Source organism: Papio anubis, chromosome X, assembly GCF_008728515.1.
Source record: "Papio anubis isolate 15944 chromosome X, Panubis1.0, whole genome shotgun sequence".
Classification (NCBI taxonomy): Eukaryota; Metazoa; Chordata; class Mammalia; order Primates; family Cercopithecidae; genus Papio; species Papio anubis.
This window is the reverse complement of record NC_044996.1, coordinates 113,048,978-113,069,074: the sequence shown is the minus strand read 5'-3', so window position 1 is coordinate 113,069,074 and position 20,097 is coordinate 113,048,978. Positions and strand designations below refer to the sequence as shown.

Genomic DNA, 20,097 nt, shown 5'->3' with positions numbered 1-20,097 from the left:
TGTTCCCTGTCCATTCCACCACCCATGAGACATTGTGGATATATTTCTATGCACTTTTTTTTTTTATTATTTATCTACTATAATTTTCCTTTTCCTAGTTTTCCAATTTATTTAGGCTTGTCAAGTTGTGCCATATGTATCTCTTTAAGTCACCCTAAATAATTTTTCTGGAATTTTATATTAAATATAATTCAGATACTTTAAGATAAAACTGATAATATTTAGCTATAGTCAATGTACTTGAAATTATGCTTTGTTTGGATAAACTAAAGGTCAAATAATCACTTCATGAGTAATTGACATTTTTATGTATTTGAATATTTGAAACTAGATGTTCAAATATTTTCATACAAAAATAATGTTCTTAGGTCAATGCAACTGAGAGAAATTCAGCAGATATAAATTAAATTGTCTAAAATTTTTAAAAAATAATAAAAAAGAAAATGACTCTATATATTCAACTTTCTGCAGTCACATTCCAAATACTTGGAACGACTGGCAACTACGTTTAATGTATTGCATTTAAATGAATTTAATTTGGGCCGGGCGTGGTGGCTCAAGCCTGTAATCTCAGCACTTTGGGAGGCCGAGACGGGCGGATCACAAGGTCAGGAGATCGAGACCATCCTGGCTAACGTGGTGAAACCTCGTCTCCACTAAAAAATACAAAAAACTAGCTGGGCGAGGTGGCGGACGCCTGTAGTCCCAGCTACTCAGGAGGCTGAGGCAGGAGAATGGCATAAACCCGGGAGGCGGAGCTTGCAGTGAGCTGAGATCTGGCCACTGCACTCCAGTCTGGGCAACAGAGCGACTCTGTCTCAAAAAAAAAAAAAAAAAAAAAGAATTTAATTTTTTAGTTTTTTAAAATTTTACATTTATCTTTTGAAACAGCAATTGAAACTTATAGCTTGAATCAAGCTCTCCACCTACCAAGAAACCATGAGAAATGAGAATGTACTCAATAGTCATGGGGTTTCATATATGAGAGTTTGAATTTTATGCTAAATTATTAGAATGATTATCATAAATGTGACTGACTTAGATCTGCAGGGCATATCTTTTTCTTTTATGTTTATTATTTTTAAAGAAATAATGAGCACCTTCCAAATAAATTGGTAAAAAAAAAAGTTCTGTAATTTAGATGCAAATGAATATACTTTTTATATGACAAGTAAGAGATTTTAGAGTATGTCATTAACAGCTTAGTGTTTCAAAAGATCTAGATAGAGTGATAAATTATCTTTATTCTACAAAGAAAGAAAATAAATTCCAGCTTTCTAAGCTTTGTTTTCTTTCACTAGATCTCAAATTAGCTCTGCTCCTTGACTTTATGAAAAATATTTTCCAGGTATTTTATGAAAAATATTTTCCAGGTAGATTCAACAAGCAGACAATTCTCCAGACTATTCAAGCCTTCTATATGACAAGGATAACCTAGAAACCTTTGCAAAGTTCATTACCTTATAATATTTGAATGATTTCATGGGGAGGCTAATGCAAAAGTACCTCAAGTAATATGTTTGAATGATAAGAAAAAATAAGGCTAATGTGACTTTTAACCTGTATATACTTTTTCTTGCTATAGTAATCTCATATACGATCCTGAATAACTATAATTCAACATCTTATCTAACATTAAATTTATTCTGAAGGAGAAGAAAAACAATTTAATTCACTATTATTTATGTGAAAATATTTTATGGAACAAAATATATTACTACTTGTTCTCTGAATCTACAAAAAGACGGTTTTCAGTTTGGGTCTCATTTATATGATTGTAAGTTTTTACATAATGTACTGAAAATTTCCCAACTTTGAATCATCTGGATAGCCACATTGAATTAAAAATAAAGCACAAACTTCTTATACATCTAGTTAATTTGGTAACTTTAAAATATCAAGTGGGTGTAAATGGCCTAACACATTGGCAAATTTTGAGGTAAAACACGTTATCAGTATCAGCTATTTTCTTTATATCAACACACTTTCAAGTAATCTGGTAATGAATAAACTGTAAAAAAAAAAAAAGTATTAAGCTGTGAGTCTCTTCACTTAAGTTCTAAGCAGCATGAAATGACTGGCCATCAGAGAAAGGGCAAGAATTTAACAGCTAACAATTACAGGAGCCCCTCTGTCATTTGGTGATGGGAATGATAGCCCCTGCATAGACACCTCAAGATTCTTTCTGAAATGTGACTCTGGCAATATGCTAATCTTGCAAGTCCTGTCTAGCCCAACTATCTTCAATCTCTGTGTCCTTGTCCTCTTCATGACTGTGGGATTCATTTGGGCAGTATCGTCTTAGGCAAGCCAGTACGTTATAGGATCTCATCTCTGGACCAATTTTCAGACTAATGACCTATGTATTTTTTAAGGTCTTACTCATAATTTACTGAACTCTAAGGAAGATTTGGAGAGACTCTTGCTAAAGCTTACCATTGGTTTTATCATGGTCCTGAAAAGCACAGATGAATTTTTAAGAAAGGGAAAATGAAACAATATTTATAATGCTATTATTGCTACATGTTAATACTTCCTTACAAAATCATATTACTATGTGTTTTCACGCACGTTCAAAATAACCTTCGGTGATATAGGTTTTACCTTTCCCCAGGCAACTTCAGAATCCAAATTACTAGGCATTCCTTCAACTGCTGATCTCTTTGTCAATTCCATATCTGTAGCTGCCAGCCATTCTGTCAAGACATTCATTTCCTTTCGCATCTTACGGGACAGTTTTAAGCATTTCTCCAACTGTTGCTTTCTTTCTGTTACCTGAAAAGAAGTATAATAAAATGTAATTTGGTTTACTCTGTAATTCAAATTTAGTTATAACCACTTATTTGGAACTTTTATATGTCTTTTATTTAAAATAACTATTTTCTTACAGGTTTTAAAATAATATTTTATAAAATCATATATTCTGAATATTCAGAGTGAATAAAAATTGTCTAGGGCAGATGAGATCATCTGTCCAAAAGAGAGGGTCTTGTATGTTGTCATGGTAGAAAAGAAAGCTATAAGAATTTTTCTCTAATATAAGATAATTTATGGCCAAAGTTTATGATAAATAAAATGATACAAGTCAAACTGAAGATAAAACTCATTTCTCACTGAAAACTTACTGTCATTTGTCAACAATATGGCAAGAAGGTTTACGATCCTCTATATATAAATGAGGCTTGCTCATGCTGGTAAGGAACCGAAATGAAGACAGAAGATTAATTCTCTCAAAAGGTAAAAGTATTTGTGTAATACCTAGAATTATCAATTGTATCCTCATTGCATCTTTAAAGTGTCTTACATCTGCTCAAAAACAATACAGTCAATAGGTGACTTCCTCCTTAAACACAATTTTGCCATCCAATAGGAACAAAAAGATGAATGCAAAGACAATATTCATCCCCATTAATAGAAAAACTCATGACTTGATCCTGTACTCCTGTTCTCAGTGTTTGATACCAAGACCTCAAAAGCAAATTATCCATATTCTCACATAAGAAATAAACAAATTTGTATTTCTCTACCACCTTGTCAGATGTGCCTATATTTTGTTAATATTTTCAGTTGGTTGGTTTAATAAAAAGCCCAGCATCTCTTTCTACTAAATGCAGTCAAATAATCAACAAAAGCCAGGTAAATTACAATTTCTTAAAGGCAAATCTTCTTGCCTCACACATCTTTAGATTACTCCCCTATACCCCTGAAAGTTCCTTGAACAAAGAAAGGATTTGCTAAATATGCTTTATATATGGAATAAAGGAATGAATGAAGACTTGCAAATCATTAATTATAAGTTATAACTGGTAGAATTTACACATAAAGAGTTTAAACTCTTAAAAGTTGCTCCTGGTGCTTTTGTTTGTTTGTTTTTGTTGCTGTTGTTATGTGTTTTCACTATATATATTTTATATATATATTTGGTTTTTTTTTAAACCCTTTTCTGTCATGAAGACTGGGAATCTGAACAGTAGATATAAATATTTGGCTCTGCAGAAACAGCATGATGGAATATAAGTATGTGAGGCTCTGCAATACCTAGTGGACTCACAACTTGAGTATGATTTTTGGCAGAACACCTCATTTTACTCTGTTAACACATCTATCAAATGGGATTATATACTTATTAATAGAACATAGGAATATTCTGAGGGTAAAACCAGACAACATTTTGAGAGAGCTTGACATATTGTAAGACCTCAATCCCTTCCTTTATTCTCCTTATTTACCTTTAGGGATGGTTCAATAAAAAACTGTGCCTGAATGTACAGAGCAAAAGCTTTATTTACATCTATTTTACTACCTTACAGGTAAATAAAACACGGACAAGATTTGGCTTTTGTTGCCAAGAGATCTGAAAGGTAGAGTCCAGATTAATTTCAATTGTAATGGAATTGGTTAAAATACCACCACCAGCATTTGTGCATCATGCCCTAGGCATAATAGGTACCACTGACTGATACATATATATACACAAATATATATCAGTCATATATATATACACAAATATATATATGTGTGTGTGTGTGTGTGTGTGTGCAACTGAAACAAGAATCTAGCTATAAGCAAGAAAAACACCAAAGATGAAAATATGTATAAAGCATCTAAAATGCTACAATCAAAATAAATATTCTGGAACCCTGATAACAATTCCAATTCCAAATAACAAAATTTATTATTTTCTTTAGGAGAGGTGTGTGTACATTTAGAAAACATTTAGTTGCTGAGGCTGTAAATTCATTTATTTAAAACAGATTTTCCCTTCTATTTTTTTTCTTCTTTTATTTATTTATTATTATTATTATACTTTAAGTTCTAGGGTACATGTGCATAACATGCAGGTTTGTTACATATGTATACTTGTGCCATGTTGGTGTGCTGCACCCATCAACTCGTCAGCACCCATCAACTCGTCCTTTACATCAGGTATAACTCCCAATGCAATCCCTCCCCCCTCCCCCCTCCCCATGATAGGCCCCGGTGTGTGATGTTTTTTCCTAAGTAAAAGCATCTGCCCTTTTGACTGCAAGAATTTTATTTGTGTTGTAAGGGTGCATGGGGGGTGGGTGGGAGAAAATATACCTTACGGTGTGTTTCTATGCATATTTTTTCCTATGCACTACTGGTAGAAAAATGATTCCAGATTCAATATTTCAAAGAAATTCTATCTTCCCAGAGCTAATGCATTATTGATTTTTATTTGTTTCATTTTGTTTATTTCCAGCTAAATACATTTTTAAAAAACAGGAGACACTGCCATCTTAAGGAAAATTGAGTTTTATACTTTGTGTGTGTATGCGGGGAATGGATACATTTAACAGAATGCCACCTGCAGTAAAATGTTTTAGTAGTCATTGTTTCAGGAAGTTAACAATGTATTTACGGGATGATATTAGTATTGCTATTTATGTATATTTCCATAAAAATCAGAGCATAGAGAAACAAAAAGGGATTATAGGTATTATTACATCAATGGTACTAGGTTTAATATCTCTTAATAAATTATGTTTCTCTCCCCACTCATCACCATATAAGAATACAGTGAAAATGTAAGACAAGAAGAAATTACTCTTCAGGAATCAAATGGACCAGCCCCTTGATCTTGCACTCCCAGACTCCAGAACTTGGAGAAATCAATTTGTGTTGTTGAAGCCATCAGGTTTATTTTATTTTTTTATGGCAGCTGGAGTTGATTACTCCAAAAAGGTAATGCATACTGAATTGAGGCAGACAGAACCATGTAAATTCTGAAGATGATTAAAACAGAAGGGTTCCTTCTTATATAAAAAGAATAATGTAATAAAATTCCCTTTGTTGCCTTTGCTTTTATCAGACAAAGCTACTGCTGTTGAAAATATTTTGAGTCAAAATGCAGATAATATTTTTACTCTCAGCCAAAGAATACAGGACTTACAGCATTTTTATAAGATGGTATTTATACATGATCCCTCAGTCATAAATGTTTCTAAATCAATATTTACTTCAAAAACAAATTTTTGGCCTATGTTTTTGCTGTTTTCTGTGATATTATGATTTCTTCATACACTTTTATTTTGCTTTAAGGATACTACTATGTGGCAAATGGTTAGAAGAAACACAAGCTCTCAAATATGTATTTCAGGAATAAATAGGGTTTTATATCATTATGAGAATCATTCATTTCTGAATAATAAGCAACTCAGGGCACTATTATTCATCTAATGTCACTTTTATTGTTTTAAATTCTAATTGATTTAGCCTGTTATTTTATGCTAAATTTACTCTTGCAATGATTTTGTAAAAATTCCCTTGACAAATAAAAAGTCCACACACAACTCTATTTTAAAAAGTAAACTGAGAAACTCCCCTTTACCAAAATGTGTATTTTCTTAATTTAAAAAATATTCATCCATACATTATTTTAGTATAAAGTCACACAGGCCAAATTATAAACTGAAAATTTGTAATTTATAATGATAACATACATTTATTTTATTAATTTAAAATTTATAATTTATAATTATAAAAAGAATATGTTTCCAGAACTGAAGCTGTAGCATTAGGATATTAGAGATTATTCAATCTCCAATACATTTGAGACTAGAGATTATTCAGCCCTTCATAATTGATGTTAAATATGAAATAATTGGCATCTATAAAAATTGATAAGCACTGGAATGAGATATCTAGTGCAGATACAACTTTTCTCTCTGTGGTGATCTTTAAAACAATGATACATATCTCTAGAGGATACAAAGGTATCTCATTCCAAAGGTACCCCAGTAGACCAAACAAGCAGTTGAAATGTATTTTATTTCAAGATTATCATAATGCTTTCCCATCAGTTGAGTATCAGTGTTCCTTATTTTGTTTCCTTATTTTGTAACAAAGTAGGAGAATCTTTTGTTATAGGATGGCAACAAACTTGTTTAAAACATACCAAATATAAATTAGAAGGTTTTTAAAATATAAAAAGAAGACTATCAACTAACAAAAATGGTTATTTTCAGATTTCAATTTAATTCTAAAATTTATTTTCTATGATAAGGAATTTGCAATTAATATCTTCAAGATATAACCTTCAATCTACTTTCAGGGTGAGATACAAGAAATATGCCTCTCCTTAGCTATTTCTCAAACATGGACATTTGTATTTCTGTCTAAGATGAGGTGACAGACAATTTTATCAGTGATGTTGTTCTATTCACTAAAGTTGAGAGCCTGACTTGTAAAAATGTAACTTTTTATCCTCCATGAAATTCAGTTCTTTCAGTCAGAATGAAATTAAAATGTTAGAAGTCCATTTTTGGAAATAGTAAGATATCCGTTTATGGAAAGACATCCTATATTCACGGGTTGGAATAAATAATATTGTTAAGATGTCTGTACCACTCAAAGCAATTTACAGACTCGATGCAACCCCTATTAAAATTCCAGTGACATTTTTGGCAGATGTAAAAGAAACAATCCTAAATTTCATTTTGAACAACAAAAGACCCAGAATAGTCAAAGCAATCTTAAGCCAAAAGAACAAAACTGGAGGTATCATAATTACCTGATTCAAAAGTATTCTATAATGCTCTAGTAATTAAAAGAGCAGGATAGTAGTATAAAAACAGACATATAGACCAAAGGAACAGAACAGAGAGCCCCAAAATAAATCCACATATTTATGATCAACTGATCAACCAAAGTGCTAAGAACACACAATGAAAAAAGGACATTATCTTCGATAAATGGTTCTGAGAAATTAGATATCCAAATGCAGGAGAATGCAATTGGACATTTATCTCACACCATATAAAAAACCAATTCAAAATGGACTGAAGACTTAAAACCTGAACCTGTAAAATGATTTGAAGAAAACAGGTAAAAGCTTCCTGATAGTGGTCTGGTCAAACATTTTCTTTTTATCTGACTCCCAAAGCACAGGCAACAAGAGGAAAACTAGATGACTGTTATTGCAACAACTAAAAAGCTTCTTCTCAGCAAAAGAAACAATCAACAGAGTGAAGAGACTACTTACTATCATAATTTTAAACTATCAAAGCTCTAAATCTATACAGAATATTTGAGTTGAGCGAAGTGAGATAACTATCCTAGACATCCCACAGTTTTGGAAAGAGGAGATGTAGGCATCTTGAATTAACAGTGAGATGGAGTGGGATCATGAGACTCTGATCAGGACAATGATACAAAAATAATTACAGAGCCATAGGTCTTAACTGGCTATCCATGCTATCTTATTAGCCAAGTGTGATAGATTTTGCAAGTCTTGGCCATATGGGGAAATAATTACTGTGTAATTTTTATACTTAATGTGGCCTATGTAGAATATGTTAACTACATTAGACCTACATATAAATCGATACAGTTTATAATATTTACCAGTCTTCAAGTCATCACAAGTAGATTTATATAATGAAAATAAGGAGCAATTAGAATAAAAACACCCTTTTATAACTATCTCATGGAGCAGGAAAAACCTCCCTGAACGTTACATATTTTTCAATCTGAAAAAGCAGAGCCGCAGAGCCTCAATGATTAATTATTGTTTCTTAATGAGAATTCCACATGGAAATATGTGTATATGTTCATCTTTGTGTGTGTGTGTGTGTGTGTGTATATATATATACATATATATAGAGAGAGAGAGAGAGGGAGAGAGAGAGAGTTGTTTAGAATTTCTAAGACTCTAATCATACATAATTTACTTCACCTTGCTTTACAATTTATAAGGAAAGTGGAAAGAAGTGTTTGTGGTCTCAGCATGCACACACCTTTGCTCCCAGCTCATTATAATGCAGTTTCAAAGCTGTTACTCTTTCATCGAGTTCTTTGGGATTTTCCGTCTGCTTTTTCTGTACAATCTGACGTCCAGTCTTTATCACCATTTCCACTTCAGACTTCACTTCACTCAGACTTTTATACAAGTTCTAAGTTTAAACATAAAACAAAACATAATAATCAGTAGAGTTAAAGTACTTCATAATATTATTAACAGAAAGAAATAGAGATTCCCTTACTTGCTAGTCCATGCTTACAATTTTAATAGAGTAGCATTTTGTAGCAGTGGTCAATATCTAGCTTTTGCATTTTCTGTTGATTTAATATTTCTATTTTTAATTGTCTACACACATGCAGATACGTGTAATTTGCAGCTATTCTTATTAAACTGAGAGTTAATCATATATGTGTGTCTTGTGAGATACATATATATATGTATTTAGTTCTTCAATGAACATAAATGTCAATTCTGAATTTTACATGACTTCTATTTTAAATGTTGGAGTTATATAATTCTAGCCATAAATTTGGATGAATTAATTCACTCATTCATCGGGTATTTATTGAGTGGTTACTATGAACCAGATAGTATCTGAATCACTGGGAAGTCAGTGGTGGCCAAAACGCACACATTTGCTGCTGTTTTCACGGTACTTACATATTAGTAAGGTAAAACAACTAAATTTCTAGATCATAATTTTAATACATATTGTATCATATATAACAAAGTGAGGTCATTTTCAATGTTAATTGAATTACTCAAATTTGTTTTCTTCGAAGGGCTGATGAAAAACATTAACAGATATAAAAATATTATTTACAATTCACATGTACATCACAACTATAAAGCACACGCATACTGTTTCACAAAAATAGGTTGCTACAAAAAAAGCATCATAAGACAAGTGTCATAACTTTGGAAGACAGCTATGTGCACAATTATACCACCAACACCACTCCAACACCACTTGATGTCTTAATTTTGCTTTGTAACTATTTTCCTAGAAATATATGTGTTTGTATGTGTATGTCCATGTATTCAAATATATATGTGTGTATATATGTATACATATATATATAATAGTTTACATTATGTATCTCTGCTTTAATTTGTTTAGTCATAAATCTAAACTATCAGTACTTAGTATTACCAAAAAATAAACTTGCTAGTAGGTAATTGTTTTTATGGAATTAGAACAAAAATCAGGCTTATTTATTATTATTATTTTTTTTTCGGTTTAAAAGTAAGGTCTAAAACAAAACATTTTGTAAAGGCTGGGCAATTATCTGATTGTCACATGCCTATTTCCATATTAATCCTCTCTTCGGCAACTGATGTTAACATTCCTTTATTACTAATAATTATGACTTTTGTCTGAGCTTTCCAGATGATATTTTTTATTTCATTTTACTCTTGTCTTAGAAGATATAAAAATATCTGTGTATCTGGAAACACGGAAATTAATTATTATGTTGAAAATCAACTATGCTAATTTGGAATCAGAGATTTTTCTAAATTATTTACTCTCTGAACTTCAAAAAAATCTAAATGCTTTATTTTGATGATGACAGTTCCCTCAAGGTACTGTTAGCCATTAACATCATTTCATTCAATAGGCAAATAAAATATTTATAAACAAAGAGGAGAAATATTTTTTATATTTGTGTTCATGCCAGTAAGACTTTTATAAATAGACAAACATTTCTTGAAGGCAAGACTATGATTATGGTATATACCACAAAGCATCTTAAATAATGAAAACACTAAACAGTGTAAGGATATTCTTATGAAAAAACTGCTTGAATTGGTCCTGACATTTAAACCAGAACCAGAAGCCAATTCAGCAAGTGCCTTGAGCAGTTTCCTTCATACTGACACAGGGCACAGTCATAGCTGGACACAGGTGAGATTGTTCTCAGCTCATATTTACTGGTAGATATATTTTATAAGGTAACATTAGAGATCTGTTTCTAGAAAAGAATGAAAAGTGCTCACTTTTCAAATATTAGTCATGAATAATGTACTTGGGTCATTTATGTGGTTTTTTTTTTTTTTTTTTTGCAAAATTTAAGATGGGATATGTTCCCATATATTCCTATTCCTATTCATCTAATATCAATTAACTACTTTCTATCATTTCTAATCCAAGTTTCTTTCTGGGGGTGAGAATAATTAACATAATTATATCACAAAAAAATGAAGCTTGAGTTATGAAAATATATTATTGAATAAGAATACCTCATATTTTTCACGAACATGTATTTAAGATATTTGTTAAAAAGAAAAATATTTTCCCAGTCATGATGATATGACTACAATGTATCTGAAGTAATCTGTTTTTCATTGATATTATGGAGTAGATGTAGAAACACTATTTAAAATACCAAGTACAAAATAGACTAGTTTTCTCTTTAATGTTAACAACATTCTGTGTTTTCATTTTATGCGACTTTCTACTCTAGTGGTCGATAGTACATGTAGAGTTATAATAATACTTATGTTACTCTAGTAGATGCAATCATACCTCAGCTTTATATTTTCAGAGGAATCATCTTAGTTGGTCAACTTCCAATAATAGCAACATAGGACACCGCTCAATATTACAAAGTTTAAATCAGATTTATGCTATAAGCTATTTGTACCTTTCCATGCCTTTTAATTCTGTGTTGTCTCGTGGCATTTCAGTGTATATCCACTACTGGTGTTTAAAGGAAAGTTATTAAGGTTTGGAATAAGAGTACCTGAATTGGAATCTTGCTTTGCCATTCACCAGCTGTTTGTCCTTAAATTCTCTAAGGTAATCAGCCTTAAGAATTAAAGGTGGCTTCCGTATGCCATTTAGCTTATTTGGCATCCATTATTTATGCAGTTGTTAGGATTATTACAAGTACTGTTGTTACTATTTTTACATTAATATATTTCCTTTCTAGATTTCCATTTAAAATATATTTAAAGAATCATACAAATTAAACACAAGCAACATCTTTTTACATTCTGCACAGTTCTTAGGAGAATTATAGATTCAAAAAAGACACACAGAATAGGCCACAATACATGTGCCAATTTTTGTTCTCAATCTTAAAATTATATAGTATAATTATTATGGTTATCTGGAAACAATTTTTTCTTATAAAAGAGCAGATACTTCTTAATGAGGAAAGTCAAGGGGTACCTGCATATTTGCCAACAGAAATACATACCACACAGTGATTTAACTGTGACTGTACTACTTCCTGTTCCACACTCTTGGTTTCCAACGCAGGCAAGTGCATCTTCACTTCATCTAAAATCATCTTACTTTCTTGTAGACGCTGCTCAAAATTGGCTGGCTTCTGAAATAATCGAAACTTCATGGAGACATCTTGCAATTTTTTCTGTAAGGACAGTGTAACAGGGCACTGATTTAATTTTGCCTTTCAAACAATAACTGGTCACATTTTTATTAATAGTTTTGCCTTTATTTCTGAAGATATACAGAAAAATAAAAACAAAATAAAGCAATATTTTTCCATTCATCCAACATGAGAAAACCTACATTTGGGAGAATAATTCAGCAGTTTTTTCTTAATGTTATAATAAATAAAAGGTAATTAATTAACCTATTTTATCTTTAAAATGTAGAAAGCAAAAAACTCATTGTTTAGACATCAAATTGTAGTTTTCAAATAATGTCCTCAAATCCAACCTTGCCAATAATCAAGTTGTCTAATATAGACTGGATTATGTTATAATGCCAAACAAAAACATGTTCCTTAGTTTTGGAAATGAAATATACCTGTGCAACATCAATCTGAGACAGGACTCTTTGGGCAGCCTCCTTCCCCTGGTTATGTTTCTTCATTTCTTCTAAACTGATCTCATGACTTGTCAAATCAGATTGGATTTTCTGTTGGGAGGATAGCATTATTAGTTAACATGCTCTACAAAGAATAACTTTCCAAGAAGACGAAATTCAGAAACTCTCCTAAACCATCACTACCATGTAGCTTCCTTTAAAGCGACCACAAATTGGCCAAGAGTGGTGGTTCACGCCTGTAATCCTAGCACTCTGGGAGGCCGAGGCAGGTGGATCACCTAAATGGAATTATCGTAAATATTTTTTACTTTCATAAATTACCAAAAGTGAAATGATTCATTTCTTCCCTAGGGGATTATTATGAGAAAAGCAATAATCATTTTGAGTCAATAACAACTATTTCAGATATCATTTTCAATAGGCAATTTATATCTTATATGTAGAATTGATATGTTTTATCTTTGAAGTTACACTCAAATCTGACCAAAGACAAGATGTTAACCTGTAAGATTCAGCTAACTGTGACAGGGATGAGATATAAAGAGAAAATTGCATGTGGAAAATACTCCTTAATCACGTTCTTTGTATTTTATTTTATTTCATTGTACAGGCAGGGTCTTGCTAGGTGACCCAGGCTTGTCTCAAAATCCTGGCCTTAAGCAATTCTCCTGTCTCAGCCTCCCACAGTGCTGTGATTATGGGCGTGAGCCACCGTGCCTGGCCTTAGTGTTGTTTAGTCAGTCACCATGTGCCATATTTCAGTTAAATTTCAGGGAAGCTATGAATTTAATAAACGGAAGTTAAATGCCCCAAATGGGTATTGTTATTTGTCTGATAGATATTTGATGACTTCCTGCAGATACTGATTTTGAATTTTAGATAACTATAAAACATTTCAATATTTATATATTTAATAAAGACATTTTTCAGCAAGTTCTACTGTAAAGTATATTCTGCATTTAACATACGAATTTCTGAGCCAGTTATAGGCATGGATCTCTGCAGCATGTGGATACCAAAACAATACATTTATTTATTTATTTCTGTCAAATTCATAAAAATCAGCTAGTGGTCAAGTCATTCTAATTTAAAATTCAGTTATTATTAGATTATTATAATTTAGAGAAGAAACTAAGTTATACCAGAGTGCCCATAACATTATCATGTGGATCATTTTGTATAATGCACATCAGTGTAAGTGAATTTACACCAATTGGAGTAAATTCTGATACATATCATTAGAAGGTAACATCAGTTTTGCTTAGCAGTTTCCAGAGAGAACTATAGCCCTGAACTGAGTAATGAGAATTATACCAAGAAAATGGGCTAAGTGGTTAAGGAGCTGTTTATGCAAGGTTATAAATTCACAGATCTAACTTAATATTATTCCTTAGAATATTAATCATAACAATTATAGAGGCAAATTAGTTATGAATTACCTAAATGGTTAGAATTCTGCCTTAAAACAAATGAGAGAATACTCATATAAATGTATCTTATTTTATTACCATATACATGATCTTCTCTGGTTGAACAACTACCTTGTGTGAGAAATATTGATACATTCTGGGAACCTAGAATCTGGGAGTAGGGATCCATCTAGGTGCATGACATTATTTATAGAGCAAGGAACATCACAGAATCTGTAAAGTTTGATAGAAGTATGCAGGGTGGAGTAATGCTCGTATGGAGGATGTCACAAGGGAGTTGATGTTAAAGTAGAACTTTGAATAATTAGTAAGCATTGCTGGGAGTAACAGATGCTTTAGAGGGGTTATGACCAGGGCCTTTCATCCTGGAAATGTTAATCCTCCTCAAAAAGATGGGCCAATAACAACCATGTCTGGGCCACATAATTCTGGACAACTCCATGTTATGGGTGATCAGAATGTGGAAAATGCTTATGTCAAGAGAGAATCATCAGAATTTCTCTCAGAAAATTAGAATTGACAGAAGAAAGTCTGGTCAAACTGTGAGTGCTTGGAATTGTGTCACATATGCTAACAAATTGCGCTTCTGAAATCCCTAGTTTGCAGAGTGGATTGAGGAAGAGCAAAGGTCCATGCACAGAGAGAGAAGAAGTAGATGCATAGAGGTGGTAAAAATATTGATAGTTTCCAATAGCAGGCTGCAGTCTGTTTTTGTTTGTTTGTTTGTTTGTTTGTTTTTAAGATGGAGCATCGGTCTGTCACCCAGGCTGGAGTGCAATGGCACTATCTTGGCTCCACGCAAATCCCCTGCCTCCTGGGTTCAAGTGATTCTGCCTCAGCCTCCCAAGTAGCCAAGTGATTACAGGTGCCCACCACCATGCCCAGCTAATTTTTATACTTTTTAGCAGAGACGGGGTTTTACCATGTTGGTCAGGCTGATCTCAAATGCCTCACCTCAGGTGATCCAATCTACTTCCCAGCTTCCCTAAAGTGCTAGGATTACAAGGTGAGCCACTCACACCAGACTGTAGATACTTTTCGGAAAGAGGCTGCAATAATAGCTCCCACAGTACATGCTCCTCTTACCACTCCCTCATCAAGAGGTGACGTTTATTTCTTCAGCTCTTTAAATCTAGGTTGACTCTTTGACTGCTTTGACCAATAGAATATAGTCCAAGTGCCAGTTATGGCAAAAGTCCTTAAGTGGCCTGGTAGCTTCCACTTCTGTATTTTTTCTTTTTATTTACACTATACATATACTTTAAGTTCTAGGCACATGCATAACGGTTCATTACATATGTATATTTTGTGCCTTGCTGCTGTGCTGCACCCATCAACTCGCTATTTACATCAGGTATAACTCCCAATGCAACCCCTCTCCCTCCTCTCCCCATGATAGGCCCCGTGTGTGATGTTCCCTTCCCGAGTCCAGGTGATCTCATTGTTCAGGTTCCCACCTACAGTGAGAACATGCGCATTTGGTTTTCTGTTCTTCATAGTTTGCTGGAGAATGATGGTTTCCAGCTGCATCCATGCGTCCCTACAGCGACACGAACTCCATCCTTTATGGCTGCATAGTATTCCATGGTGTATATGTTACATTTTCTTAATCTAGTCTGTCACTGATGGACATTTGCTGGGATTCTAAGTCTTCGTTATTAGAATAGTGCCGCAATAAACATAATGCGGTGCATGTGTCTTTATAGCAGCATGATTTAATCCTTTGGGTATATACTAGTAATGGGATGGCTAGGTCAGATGGCACATCTAGTTCTAGATCCTGAGGAATCTATACTGTTTCCATGGCTGAACTAGTTTACAATCCCACCAACAGTGTAAAAGTGTTCCTATGTCTCCACATCCTCTCCAGCACCTGCTGTTTCCTGACTTTTTAATGATTGCCATTCTAACTGTGGGGTGAGATGGTATCTCATTGTGGTTTTGATTTGCATTTTGATGGCCAGTGATGATGAGAGCATGTTTTCATGTGTCTGTTGGCTGTATGAATGTCTTCTTTGAGAAATGTCTGTTCATATCCTCGCCCACTTTTTGATGGGGTTGTTTGTTTTTTCTTGTAAATTTGTTTGAGTTCTTTGTAGGTGGTTCTGATATTAGCCTTTGTCAGATGAGTAGATTGCAAAATTTTCTCCCGTTCTGTAGGTTGCCTGTTCACTCTGATGGTAGTTTCTTTTGCTGTGCAGAAGCTCTTTAGTTTAAAATAAAAGAGGACACAAACAAATGGAAGAACATACCATGCTCATGGATAGGAAGAATCAATATCGTGGAAAATGGCCATTCTGCCCAAGGTTATTTATAGATTCAATGCCATCCCCATCAAGCTGCCAATGAGTTTCTCTACAGAATTGGAAAACTGCTTTAAAGTTCATATGGAACCAAAAGGGCCTGCATCTCCAAGACAATCCTAAGTCAAAAGAATATGCTTGGAGGCATCACGCTACCTGACTTCAAACTATACCATGCGCCGCAGTAACTACTACAGCATTGTACTGGTACCAAAACAGAGATATAGACCAATGAACAGAACCTAGTCCTCAGAAGTCAATGCCACACATCTACAGCCATCTGATCTTTGACAAAACCTGAGAAAACAAGAAATGTGTTCCATTCCCTATTTAATAAATGGTGCTGGGAAAATTGTCTAGCCATAAGTAGAAAGCTGAAACTGGATCCTTCCTTACTCCTTATACGAAAATTAATTCAAGATGGATTAGAGACTTAAATGTTAGACCTAATACCGTAAAAACCCTAGAAGAAAACCCAGGCAGTACCTATTCCAGGACATAGGCATGGGCAAAGCATTCCCAGCGTCTAAAAACACCAAAAGTAATGGCAGCAAAAGCCAAAATCCACTTCTGTATTTTTAGAACAGTCATTCTGAGGGTGCTCCCTTTTAGAATCCATCCAACATATTATGCTCTGAGAAAGCTAAGTCACATGGAAAGGCCATGGATACATGCTTCAGCAACAATTACAAGTAGGCTTTCAGCCAACAACTGCTAGCCATGTGAGTGAGTGATCTCGGATGTTCAGCCCAGTTGAGCTTTCAGGTTGCTATAGTATCAGCCAACAATGGACTAAAATCACATAAGAAACCCCAAAAGAGAACCATTCATGTGAGCTTTCTTAACCCGCAAAACTGTTAGCAGGAATAATAAATGGCTACCATAAATAACCAAAACACAGGCATTAGTCCCTTCTTGAGTCAAAACTTTATTATTGTCCTTGGTTTCTAGGACACATTACTGTTTCCATATGACTAATCTTTCTCTCTCATTTGTTTTGCTTTAGTTACTTCAATTTTGTTACTTCTAAATAAGAGTCCTAAATACTGTATATGCATACTGGATATGCAAGGATATAGGAGTTGTAAAAACAAAAGCATTTCTGGTTGAACAGAAACAAGGTGTGGAGACAGGGCGCTGAAGAGCATAAGGAGTTTGGCAAAAATATAACAAGAAATGGAGGTAGAAATCAGGTACTAAATAATCTTATGTTCCAAATGAATGGTTTCCACTATTTTGATCATGCAGATGAATTCCAAAATTTGAAATTGATCATAATCACAGATAACAGTAGTTTTATTGCTAATATTTAATCTAATAACTAAGGAAATTCATAGGAAGGAAATGCGACTGCAAATCAGCAGTATGTTGAAGTGAGTTTGCATTTTAATAATCACTATGTGCGTCTGTATAGAGAGAGAGAAAGGGAAACAGTACATTTGTATAATATGTATTTTTTTCAGTGTTTTCAAGTGTTAGAGGAAAGCAGGAAGAGAGAGCAAATCGAGAACCATGGAGAACACAGAAATTTAACTGACATGGAAAGAAAAGCACCAAATAAATAGAAACAACAGTCAAAGAGAAGGAAAAGAAGAACTAGAACAGAGAGAAAATCTCACATCAATTGATGTGAGAATTTTAAGAATGAGAGAGAGAGGTTAACAGTGTCAGTTTCAGATAGGTTCAATGGGATCAATAGTAATCAGGGTACATGAGGTGGTCAACAATCACTGGAGCTAGAAAAGAGGCTGTGGATGATGAGAGCAAAAATCATATTTTTAAGGGCTGCCCTGATTAAGGAACAAGGAGCATTCTTACAAAAACAGTTTAAATTACTTTTGCAGACTTCTGTCTCTACACATAATAAAATTCAGGTCAATCAGACTTAAACATACTTTAAGGCTACATGAAAGGAGCCAACAGATAAAGTGATTTTTTTTTTTTTTTAATGTAAGAAGATAATTGGTTAGGAAAAAAAAACCCTGTTTAAAGCAAGGAAACCAGAGTGAAGCACAAAGCTCAGGGCCAAAGGAAAATATTAGCAGGAGTAGAAGTGGCTCTTTCTCAGAAAACAAAAGTAAGATGTGAAGATGCAAGAAGTTGAATGCTTCCTACTTGGTGCTCTCCGAGTATCAGGGTGAAATCATGTTGACATTAATCATGATTTAAATTTCAGGGCTCTCTCTTGCCACCTTGGGCAAAGCATCAACATGTTCCGAACCTCGATTTCCTCATGTCTAGCCCAAGAATGATAACAGCAAGCCAGCAATGAGGTTTTCTTATCTGAGAAATTCTCATTTCTTCAGTAGTCAACTACATTGGTTTTGGTCAAAAAGATCAGATGTGACAGTATATGTAAAAATACCTGTCCATGTTGTTTGCACAAATATTTAGTTATAAGTTATCAGCGATATAACATGTCACTTCCTCATAAGCACAAAACCCTACGTATCTGCTGAGGATGAGAGGAGAGAATCAAGGTGGAGTTTAAGTCAAAGTGATGAAAGTTGAATAGCAACTGTGGTTACTGTGAGAGGAAACTGATGGGGAAAAAATGAGAATATACTCAGAGAGGGTAGAGGGTGCAAACTACACATCTGTAATCATATCTGTGTACATGTATTTAAAAGTTTCTCCATCCCCTTAGCCTCCAAGGTTAGTAGAGGAAAAAACGAAGTATACACATAGTCCCTTAACCTTTTATACCAGAGGTGTCAAAGAAGAGCAAACAAAACATAAATAAAGAAAAGAAATCATCATCAGTATCCTCACCACTGCAGACATTTGCGTGAACTTATGCACTAACACTTTATATAATTAATTCCATCTCTGAATCATATTAACAGAAGTATTTATCATCTTCATTTACGAATGAAGTAATAATGTCAACAAACCCAAGGTAAAATAACTACGAAGTAACAAAGTTGCTGCCATTTGAACAATTATACTGCCTCTTTTTTTTTTTTTTTTTTTTTTAGAGACGGAGTCTTGCTCTGTCGCCCAGGCTGGAGTGCTGTGGCCGGATCTCAGCTCACTGCAAGCTCCGCCTCCCGGGTTCCCGCCATTCTCCTGCCTCAGCCTCCCGAGTAGCTGGGACTACAGGCGCCCGCCACCTCGCCCGGCTAGTTTTTTGTATTTTTTAGTAGAGACGGGGTTTCACCGTGTTAGCCAGGATGGTCTCGATCTCCTGACCTCGTGATCCGCCCGTCTCGGCCTCCCAAAGTGCTGGGATTACAGGCTTGAGCCACCGCGCCCGGCTATACTGCCTCTTTAATTATGGTTTTAAAATAAAAGTATCCTCCAAATAGACATTTGTGGGGGGAAAAAAGAAATTTAATCTTATTTATATGTTGATAGCATTTAGTTAATTCAATTCAATACATTGTTCAGCTTCTACTACTCAATTCCACACAGTAAGAACAAAACCGTTGCCCCTATACTTACAGAAGCTTTATTTTGAGAGGCAGAATGTAGATATATAAGTAAATTACAAAGCAGAAATATATGTAATGTAATAGAAAAACTAACATCACACACCGGGGCCTGTTGTGGGGTTGGGGGAGGGGGATGGGATTGCATTAGGAGATATACCTAATGTAAATGACGAGTTAATGGGTGCAGCATACCAACATGGCACATATATACGTATGTAACAAACCTGCATGTTGTGCACACATACCCTAGAACTTAAAGTACAATAAAAAAAAAATTTTAAAAAGAAAAACTCATGCTCTGTGATCAGAAAGATAAAAATTAATATCTGCTGTATAATCTGGTGATTTTTAGGAAGTTGACATAATT

The 20,097-nt window shown here is 33.9% G+C and overlaps 1 protein-coding gene across 1 annotated transcript in view; it reads right to left on the bottom strand.

Annotated features, from left to right (window-relative positions):
- The window catches only part of DMD (dystrophin), a 2,174,064-nt gene that overhangs the window by 1,313,911 nt on the left and 840,056 nt on the right, over nt 1-20,097 (bottom strand). Inside the window, exons 31-34 of the mRNA XM_031660704.1 lie at nt 12,543-12,653; nt 11,968-12,141; nt 8,760-8,915; nt 2,605-2,775 (exon numbers count right to left, since the gene is read on the bottom strand). Of these exons, the coding sequence (XP_031516564.1) occupies nt 2,605-2,775; nt 8,760-8,915; nt 11,968-12,141; nt 12,543-12,653 (612 nt within the window). The remainder of the gene's footprint in view (nt 1-2,604; nt 2,776-8,759; nt 8,916-11,967; nt 12,142-12,542; nt 12,654-20,097) is intronic.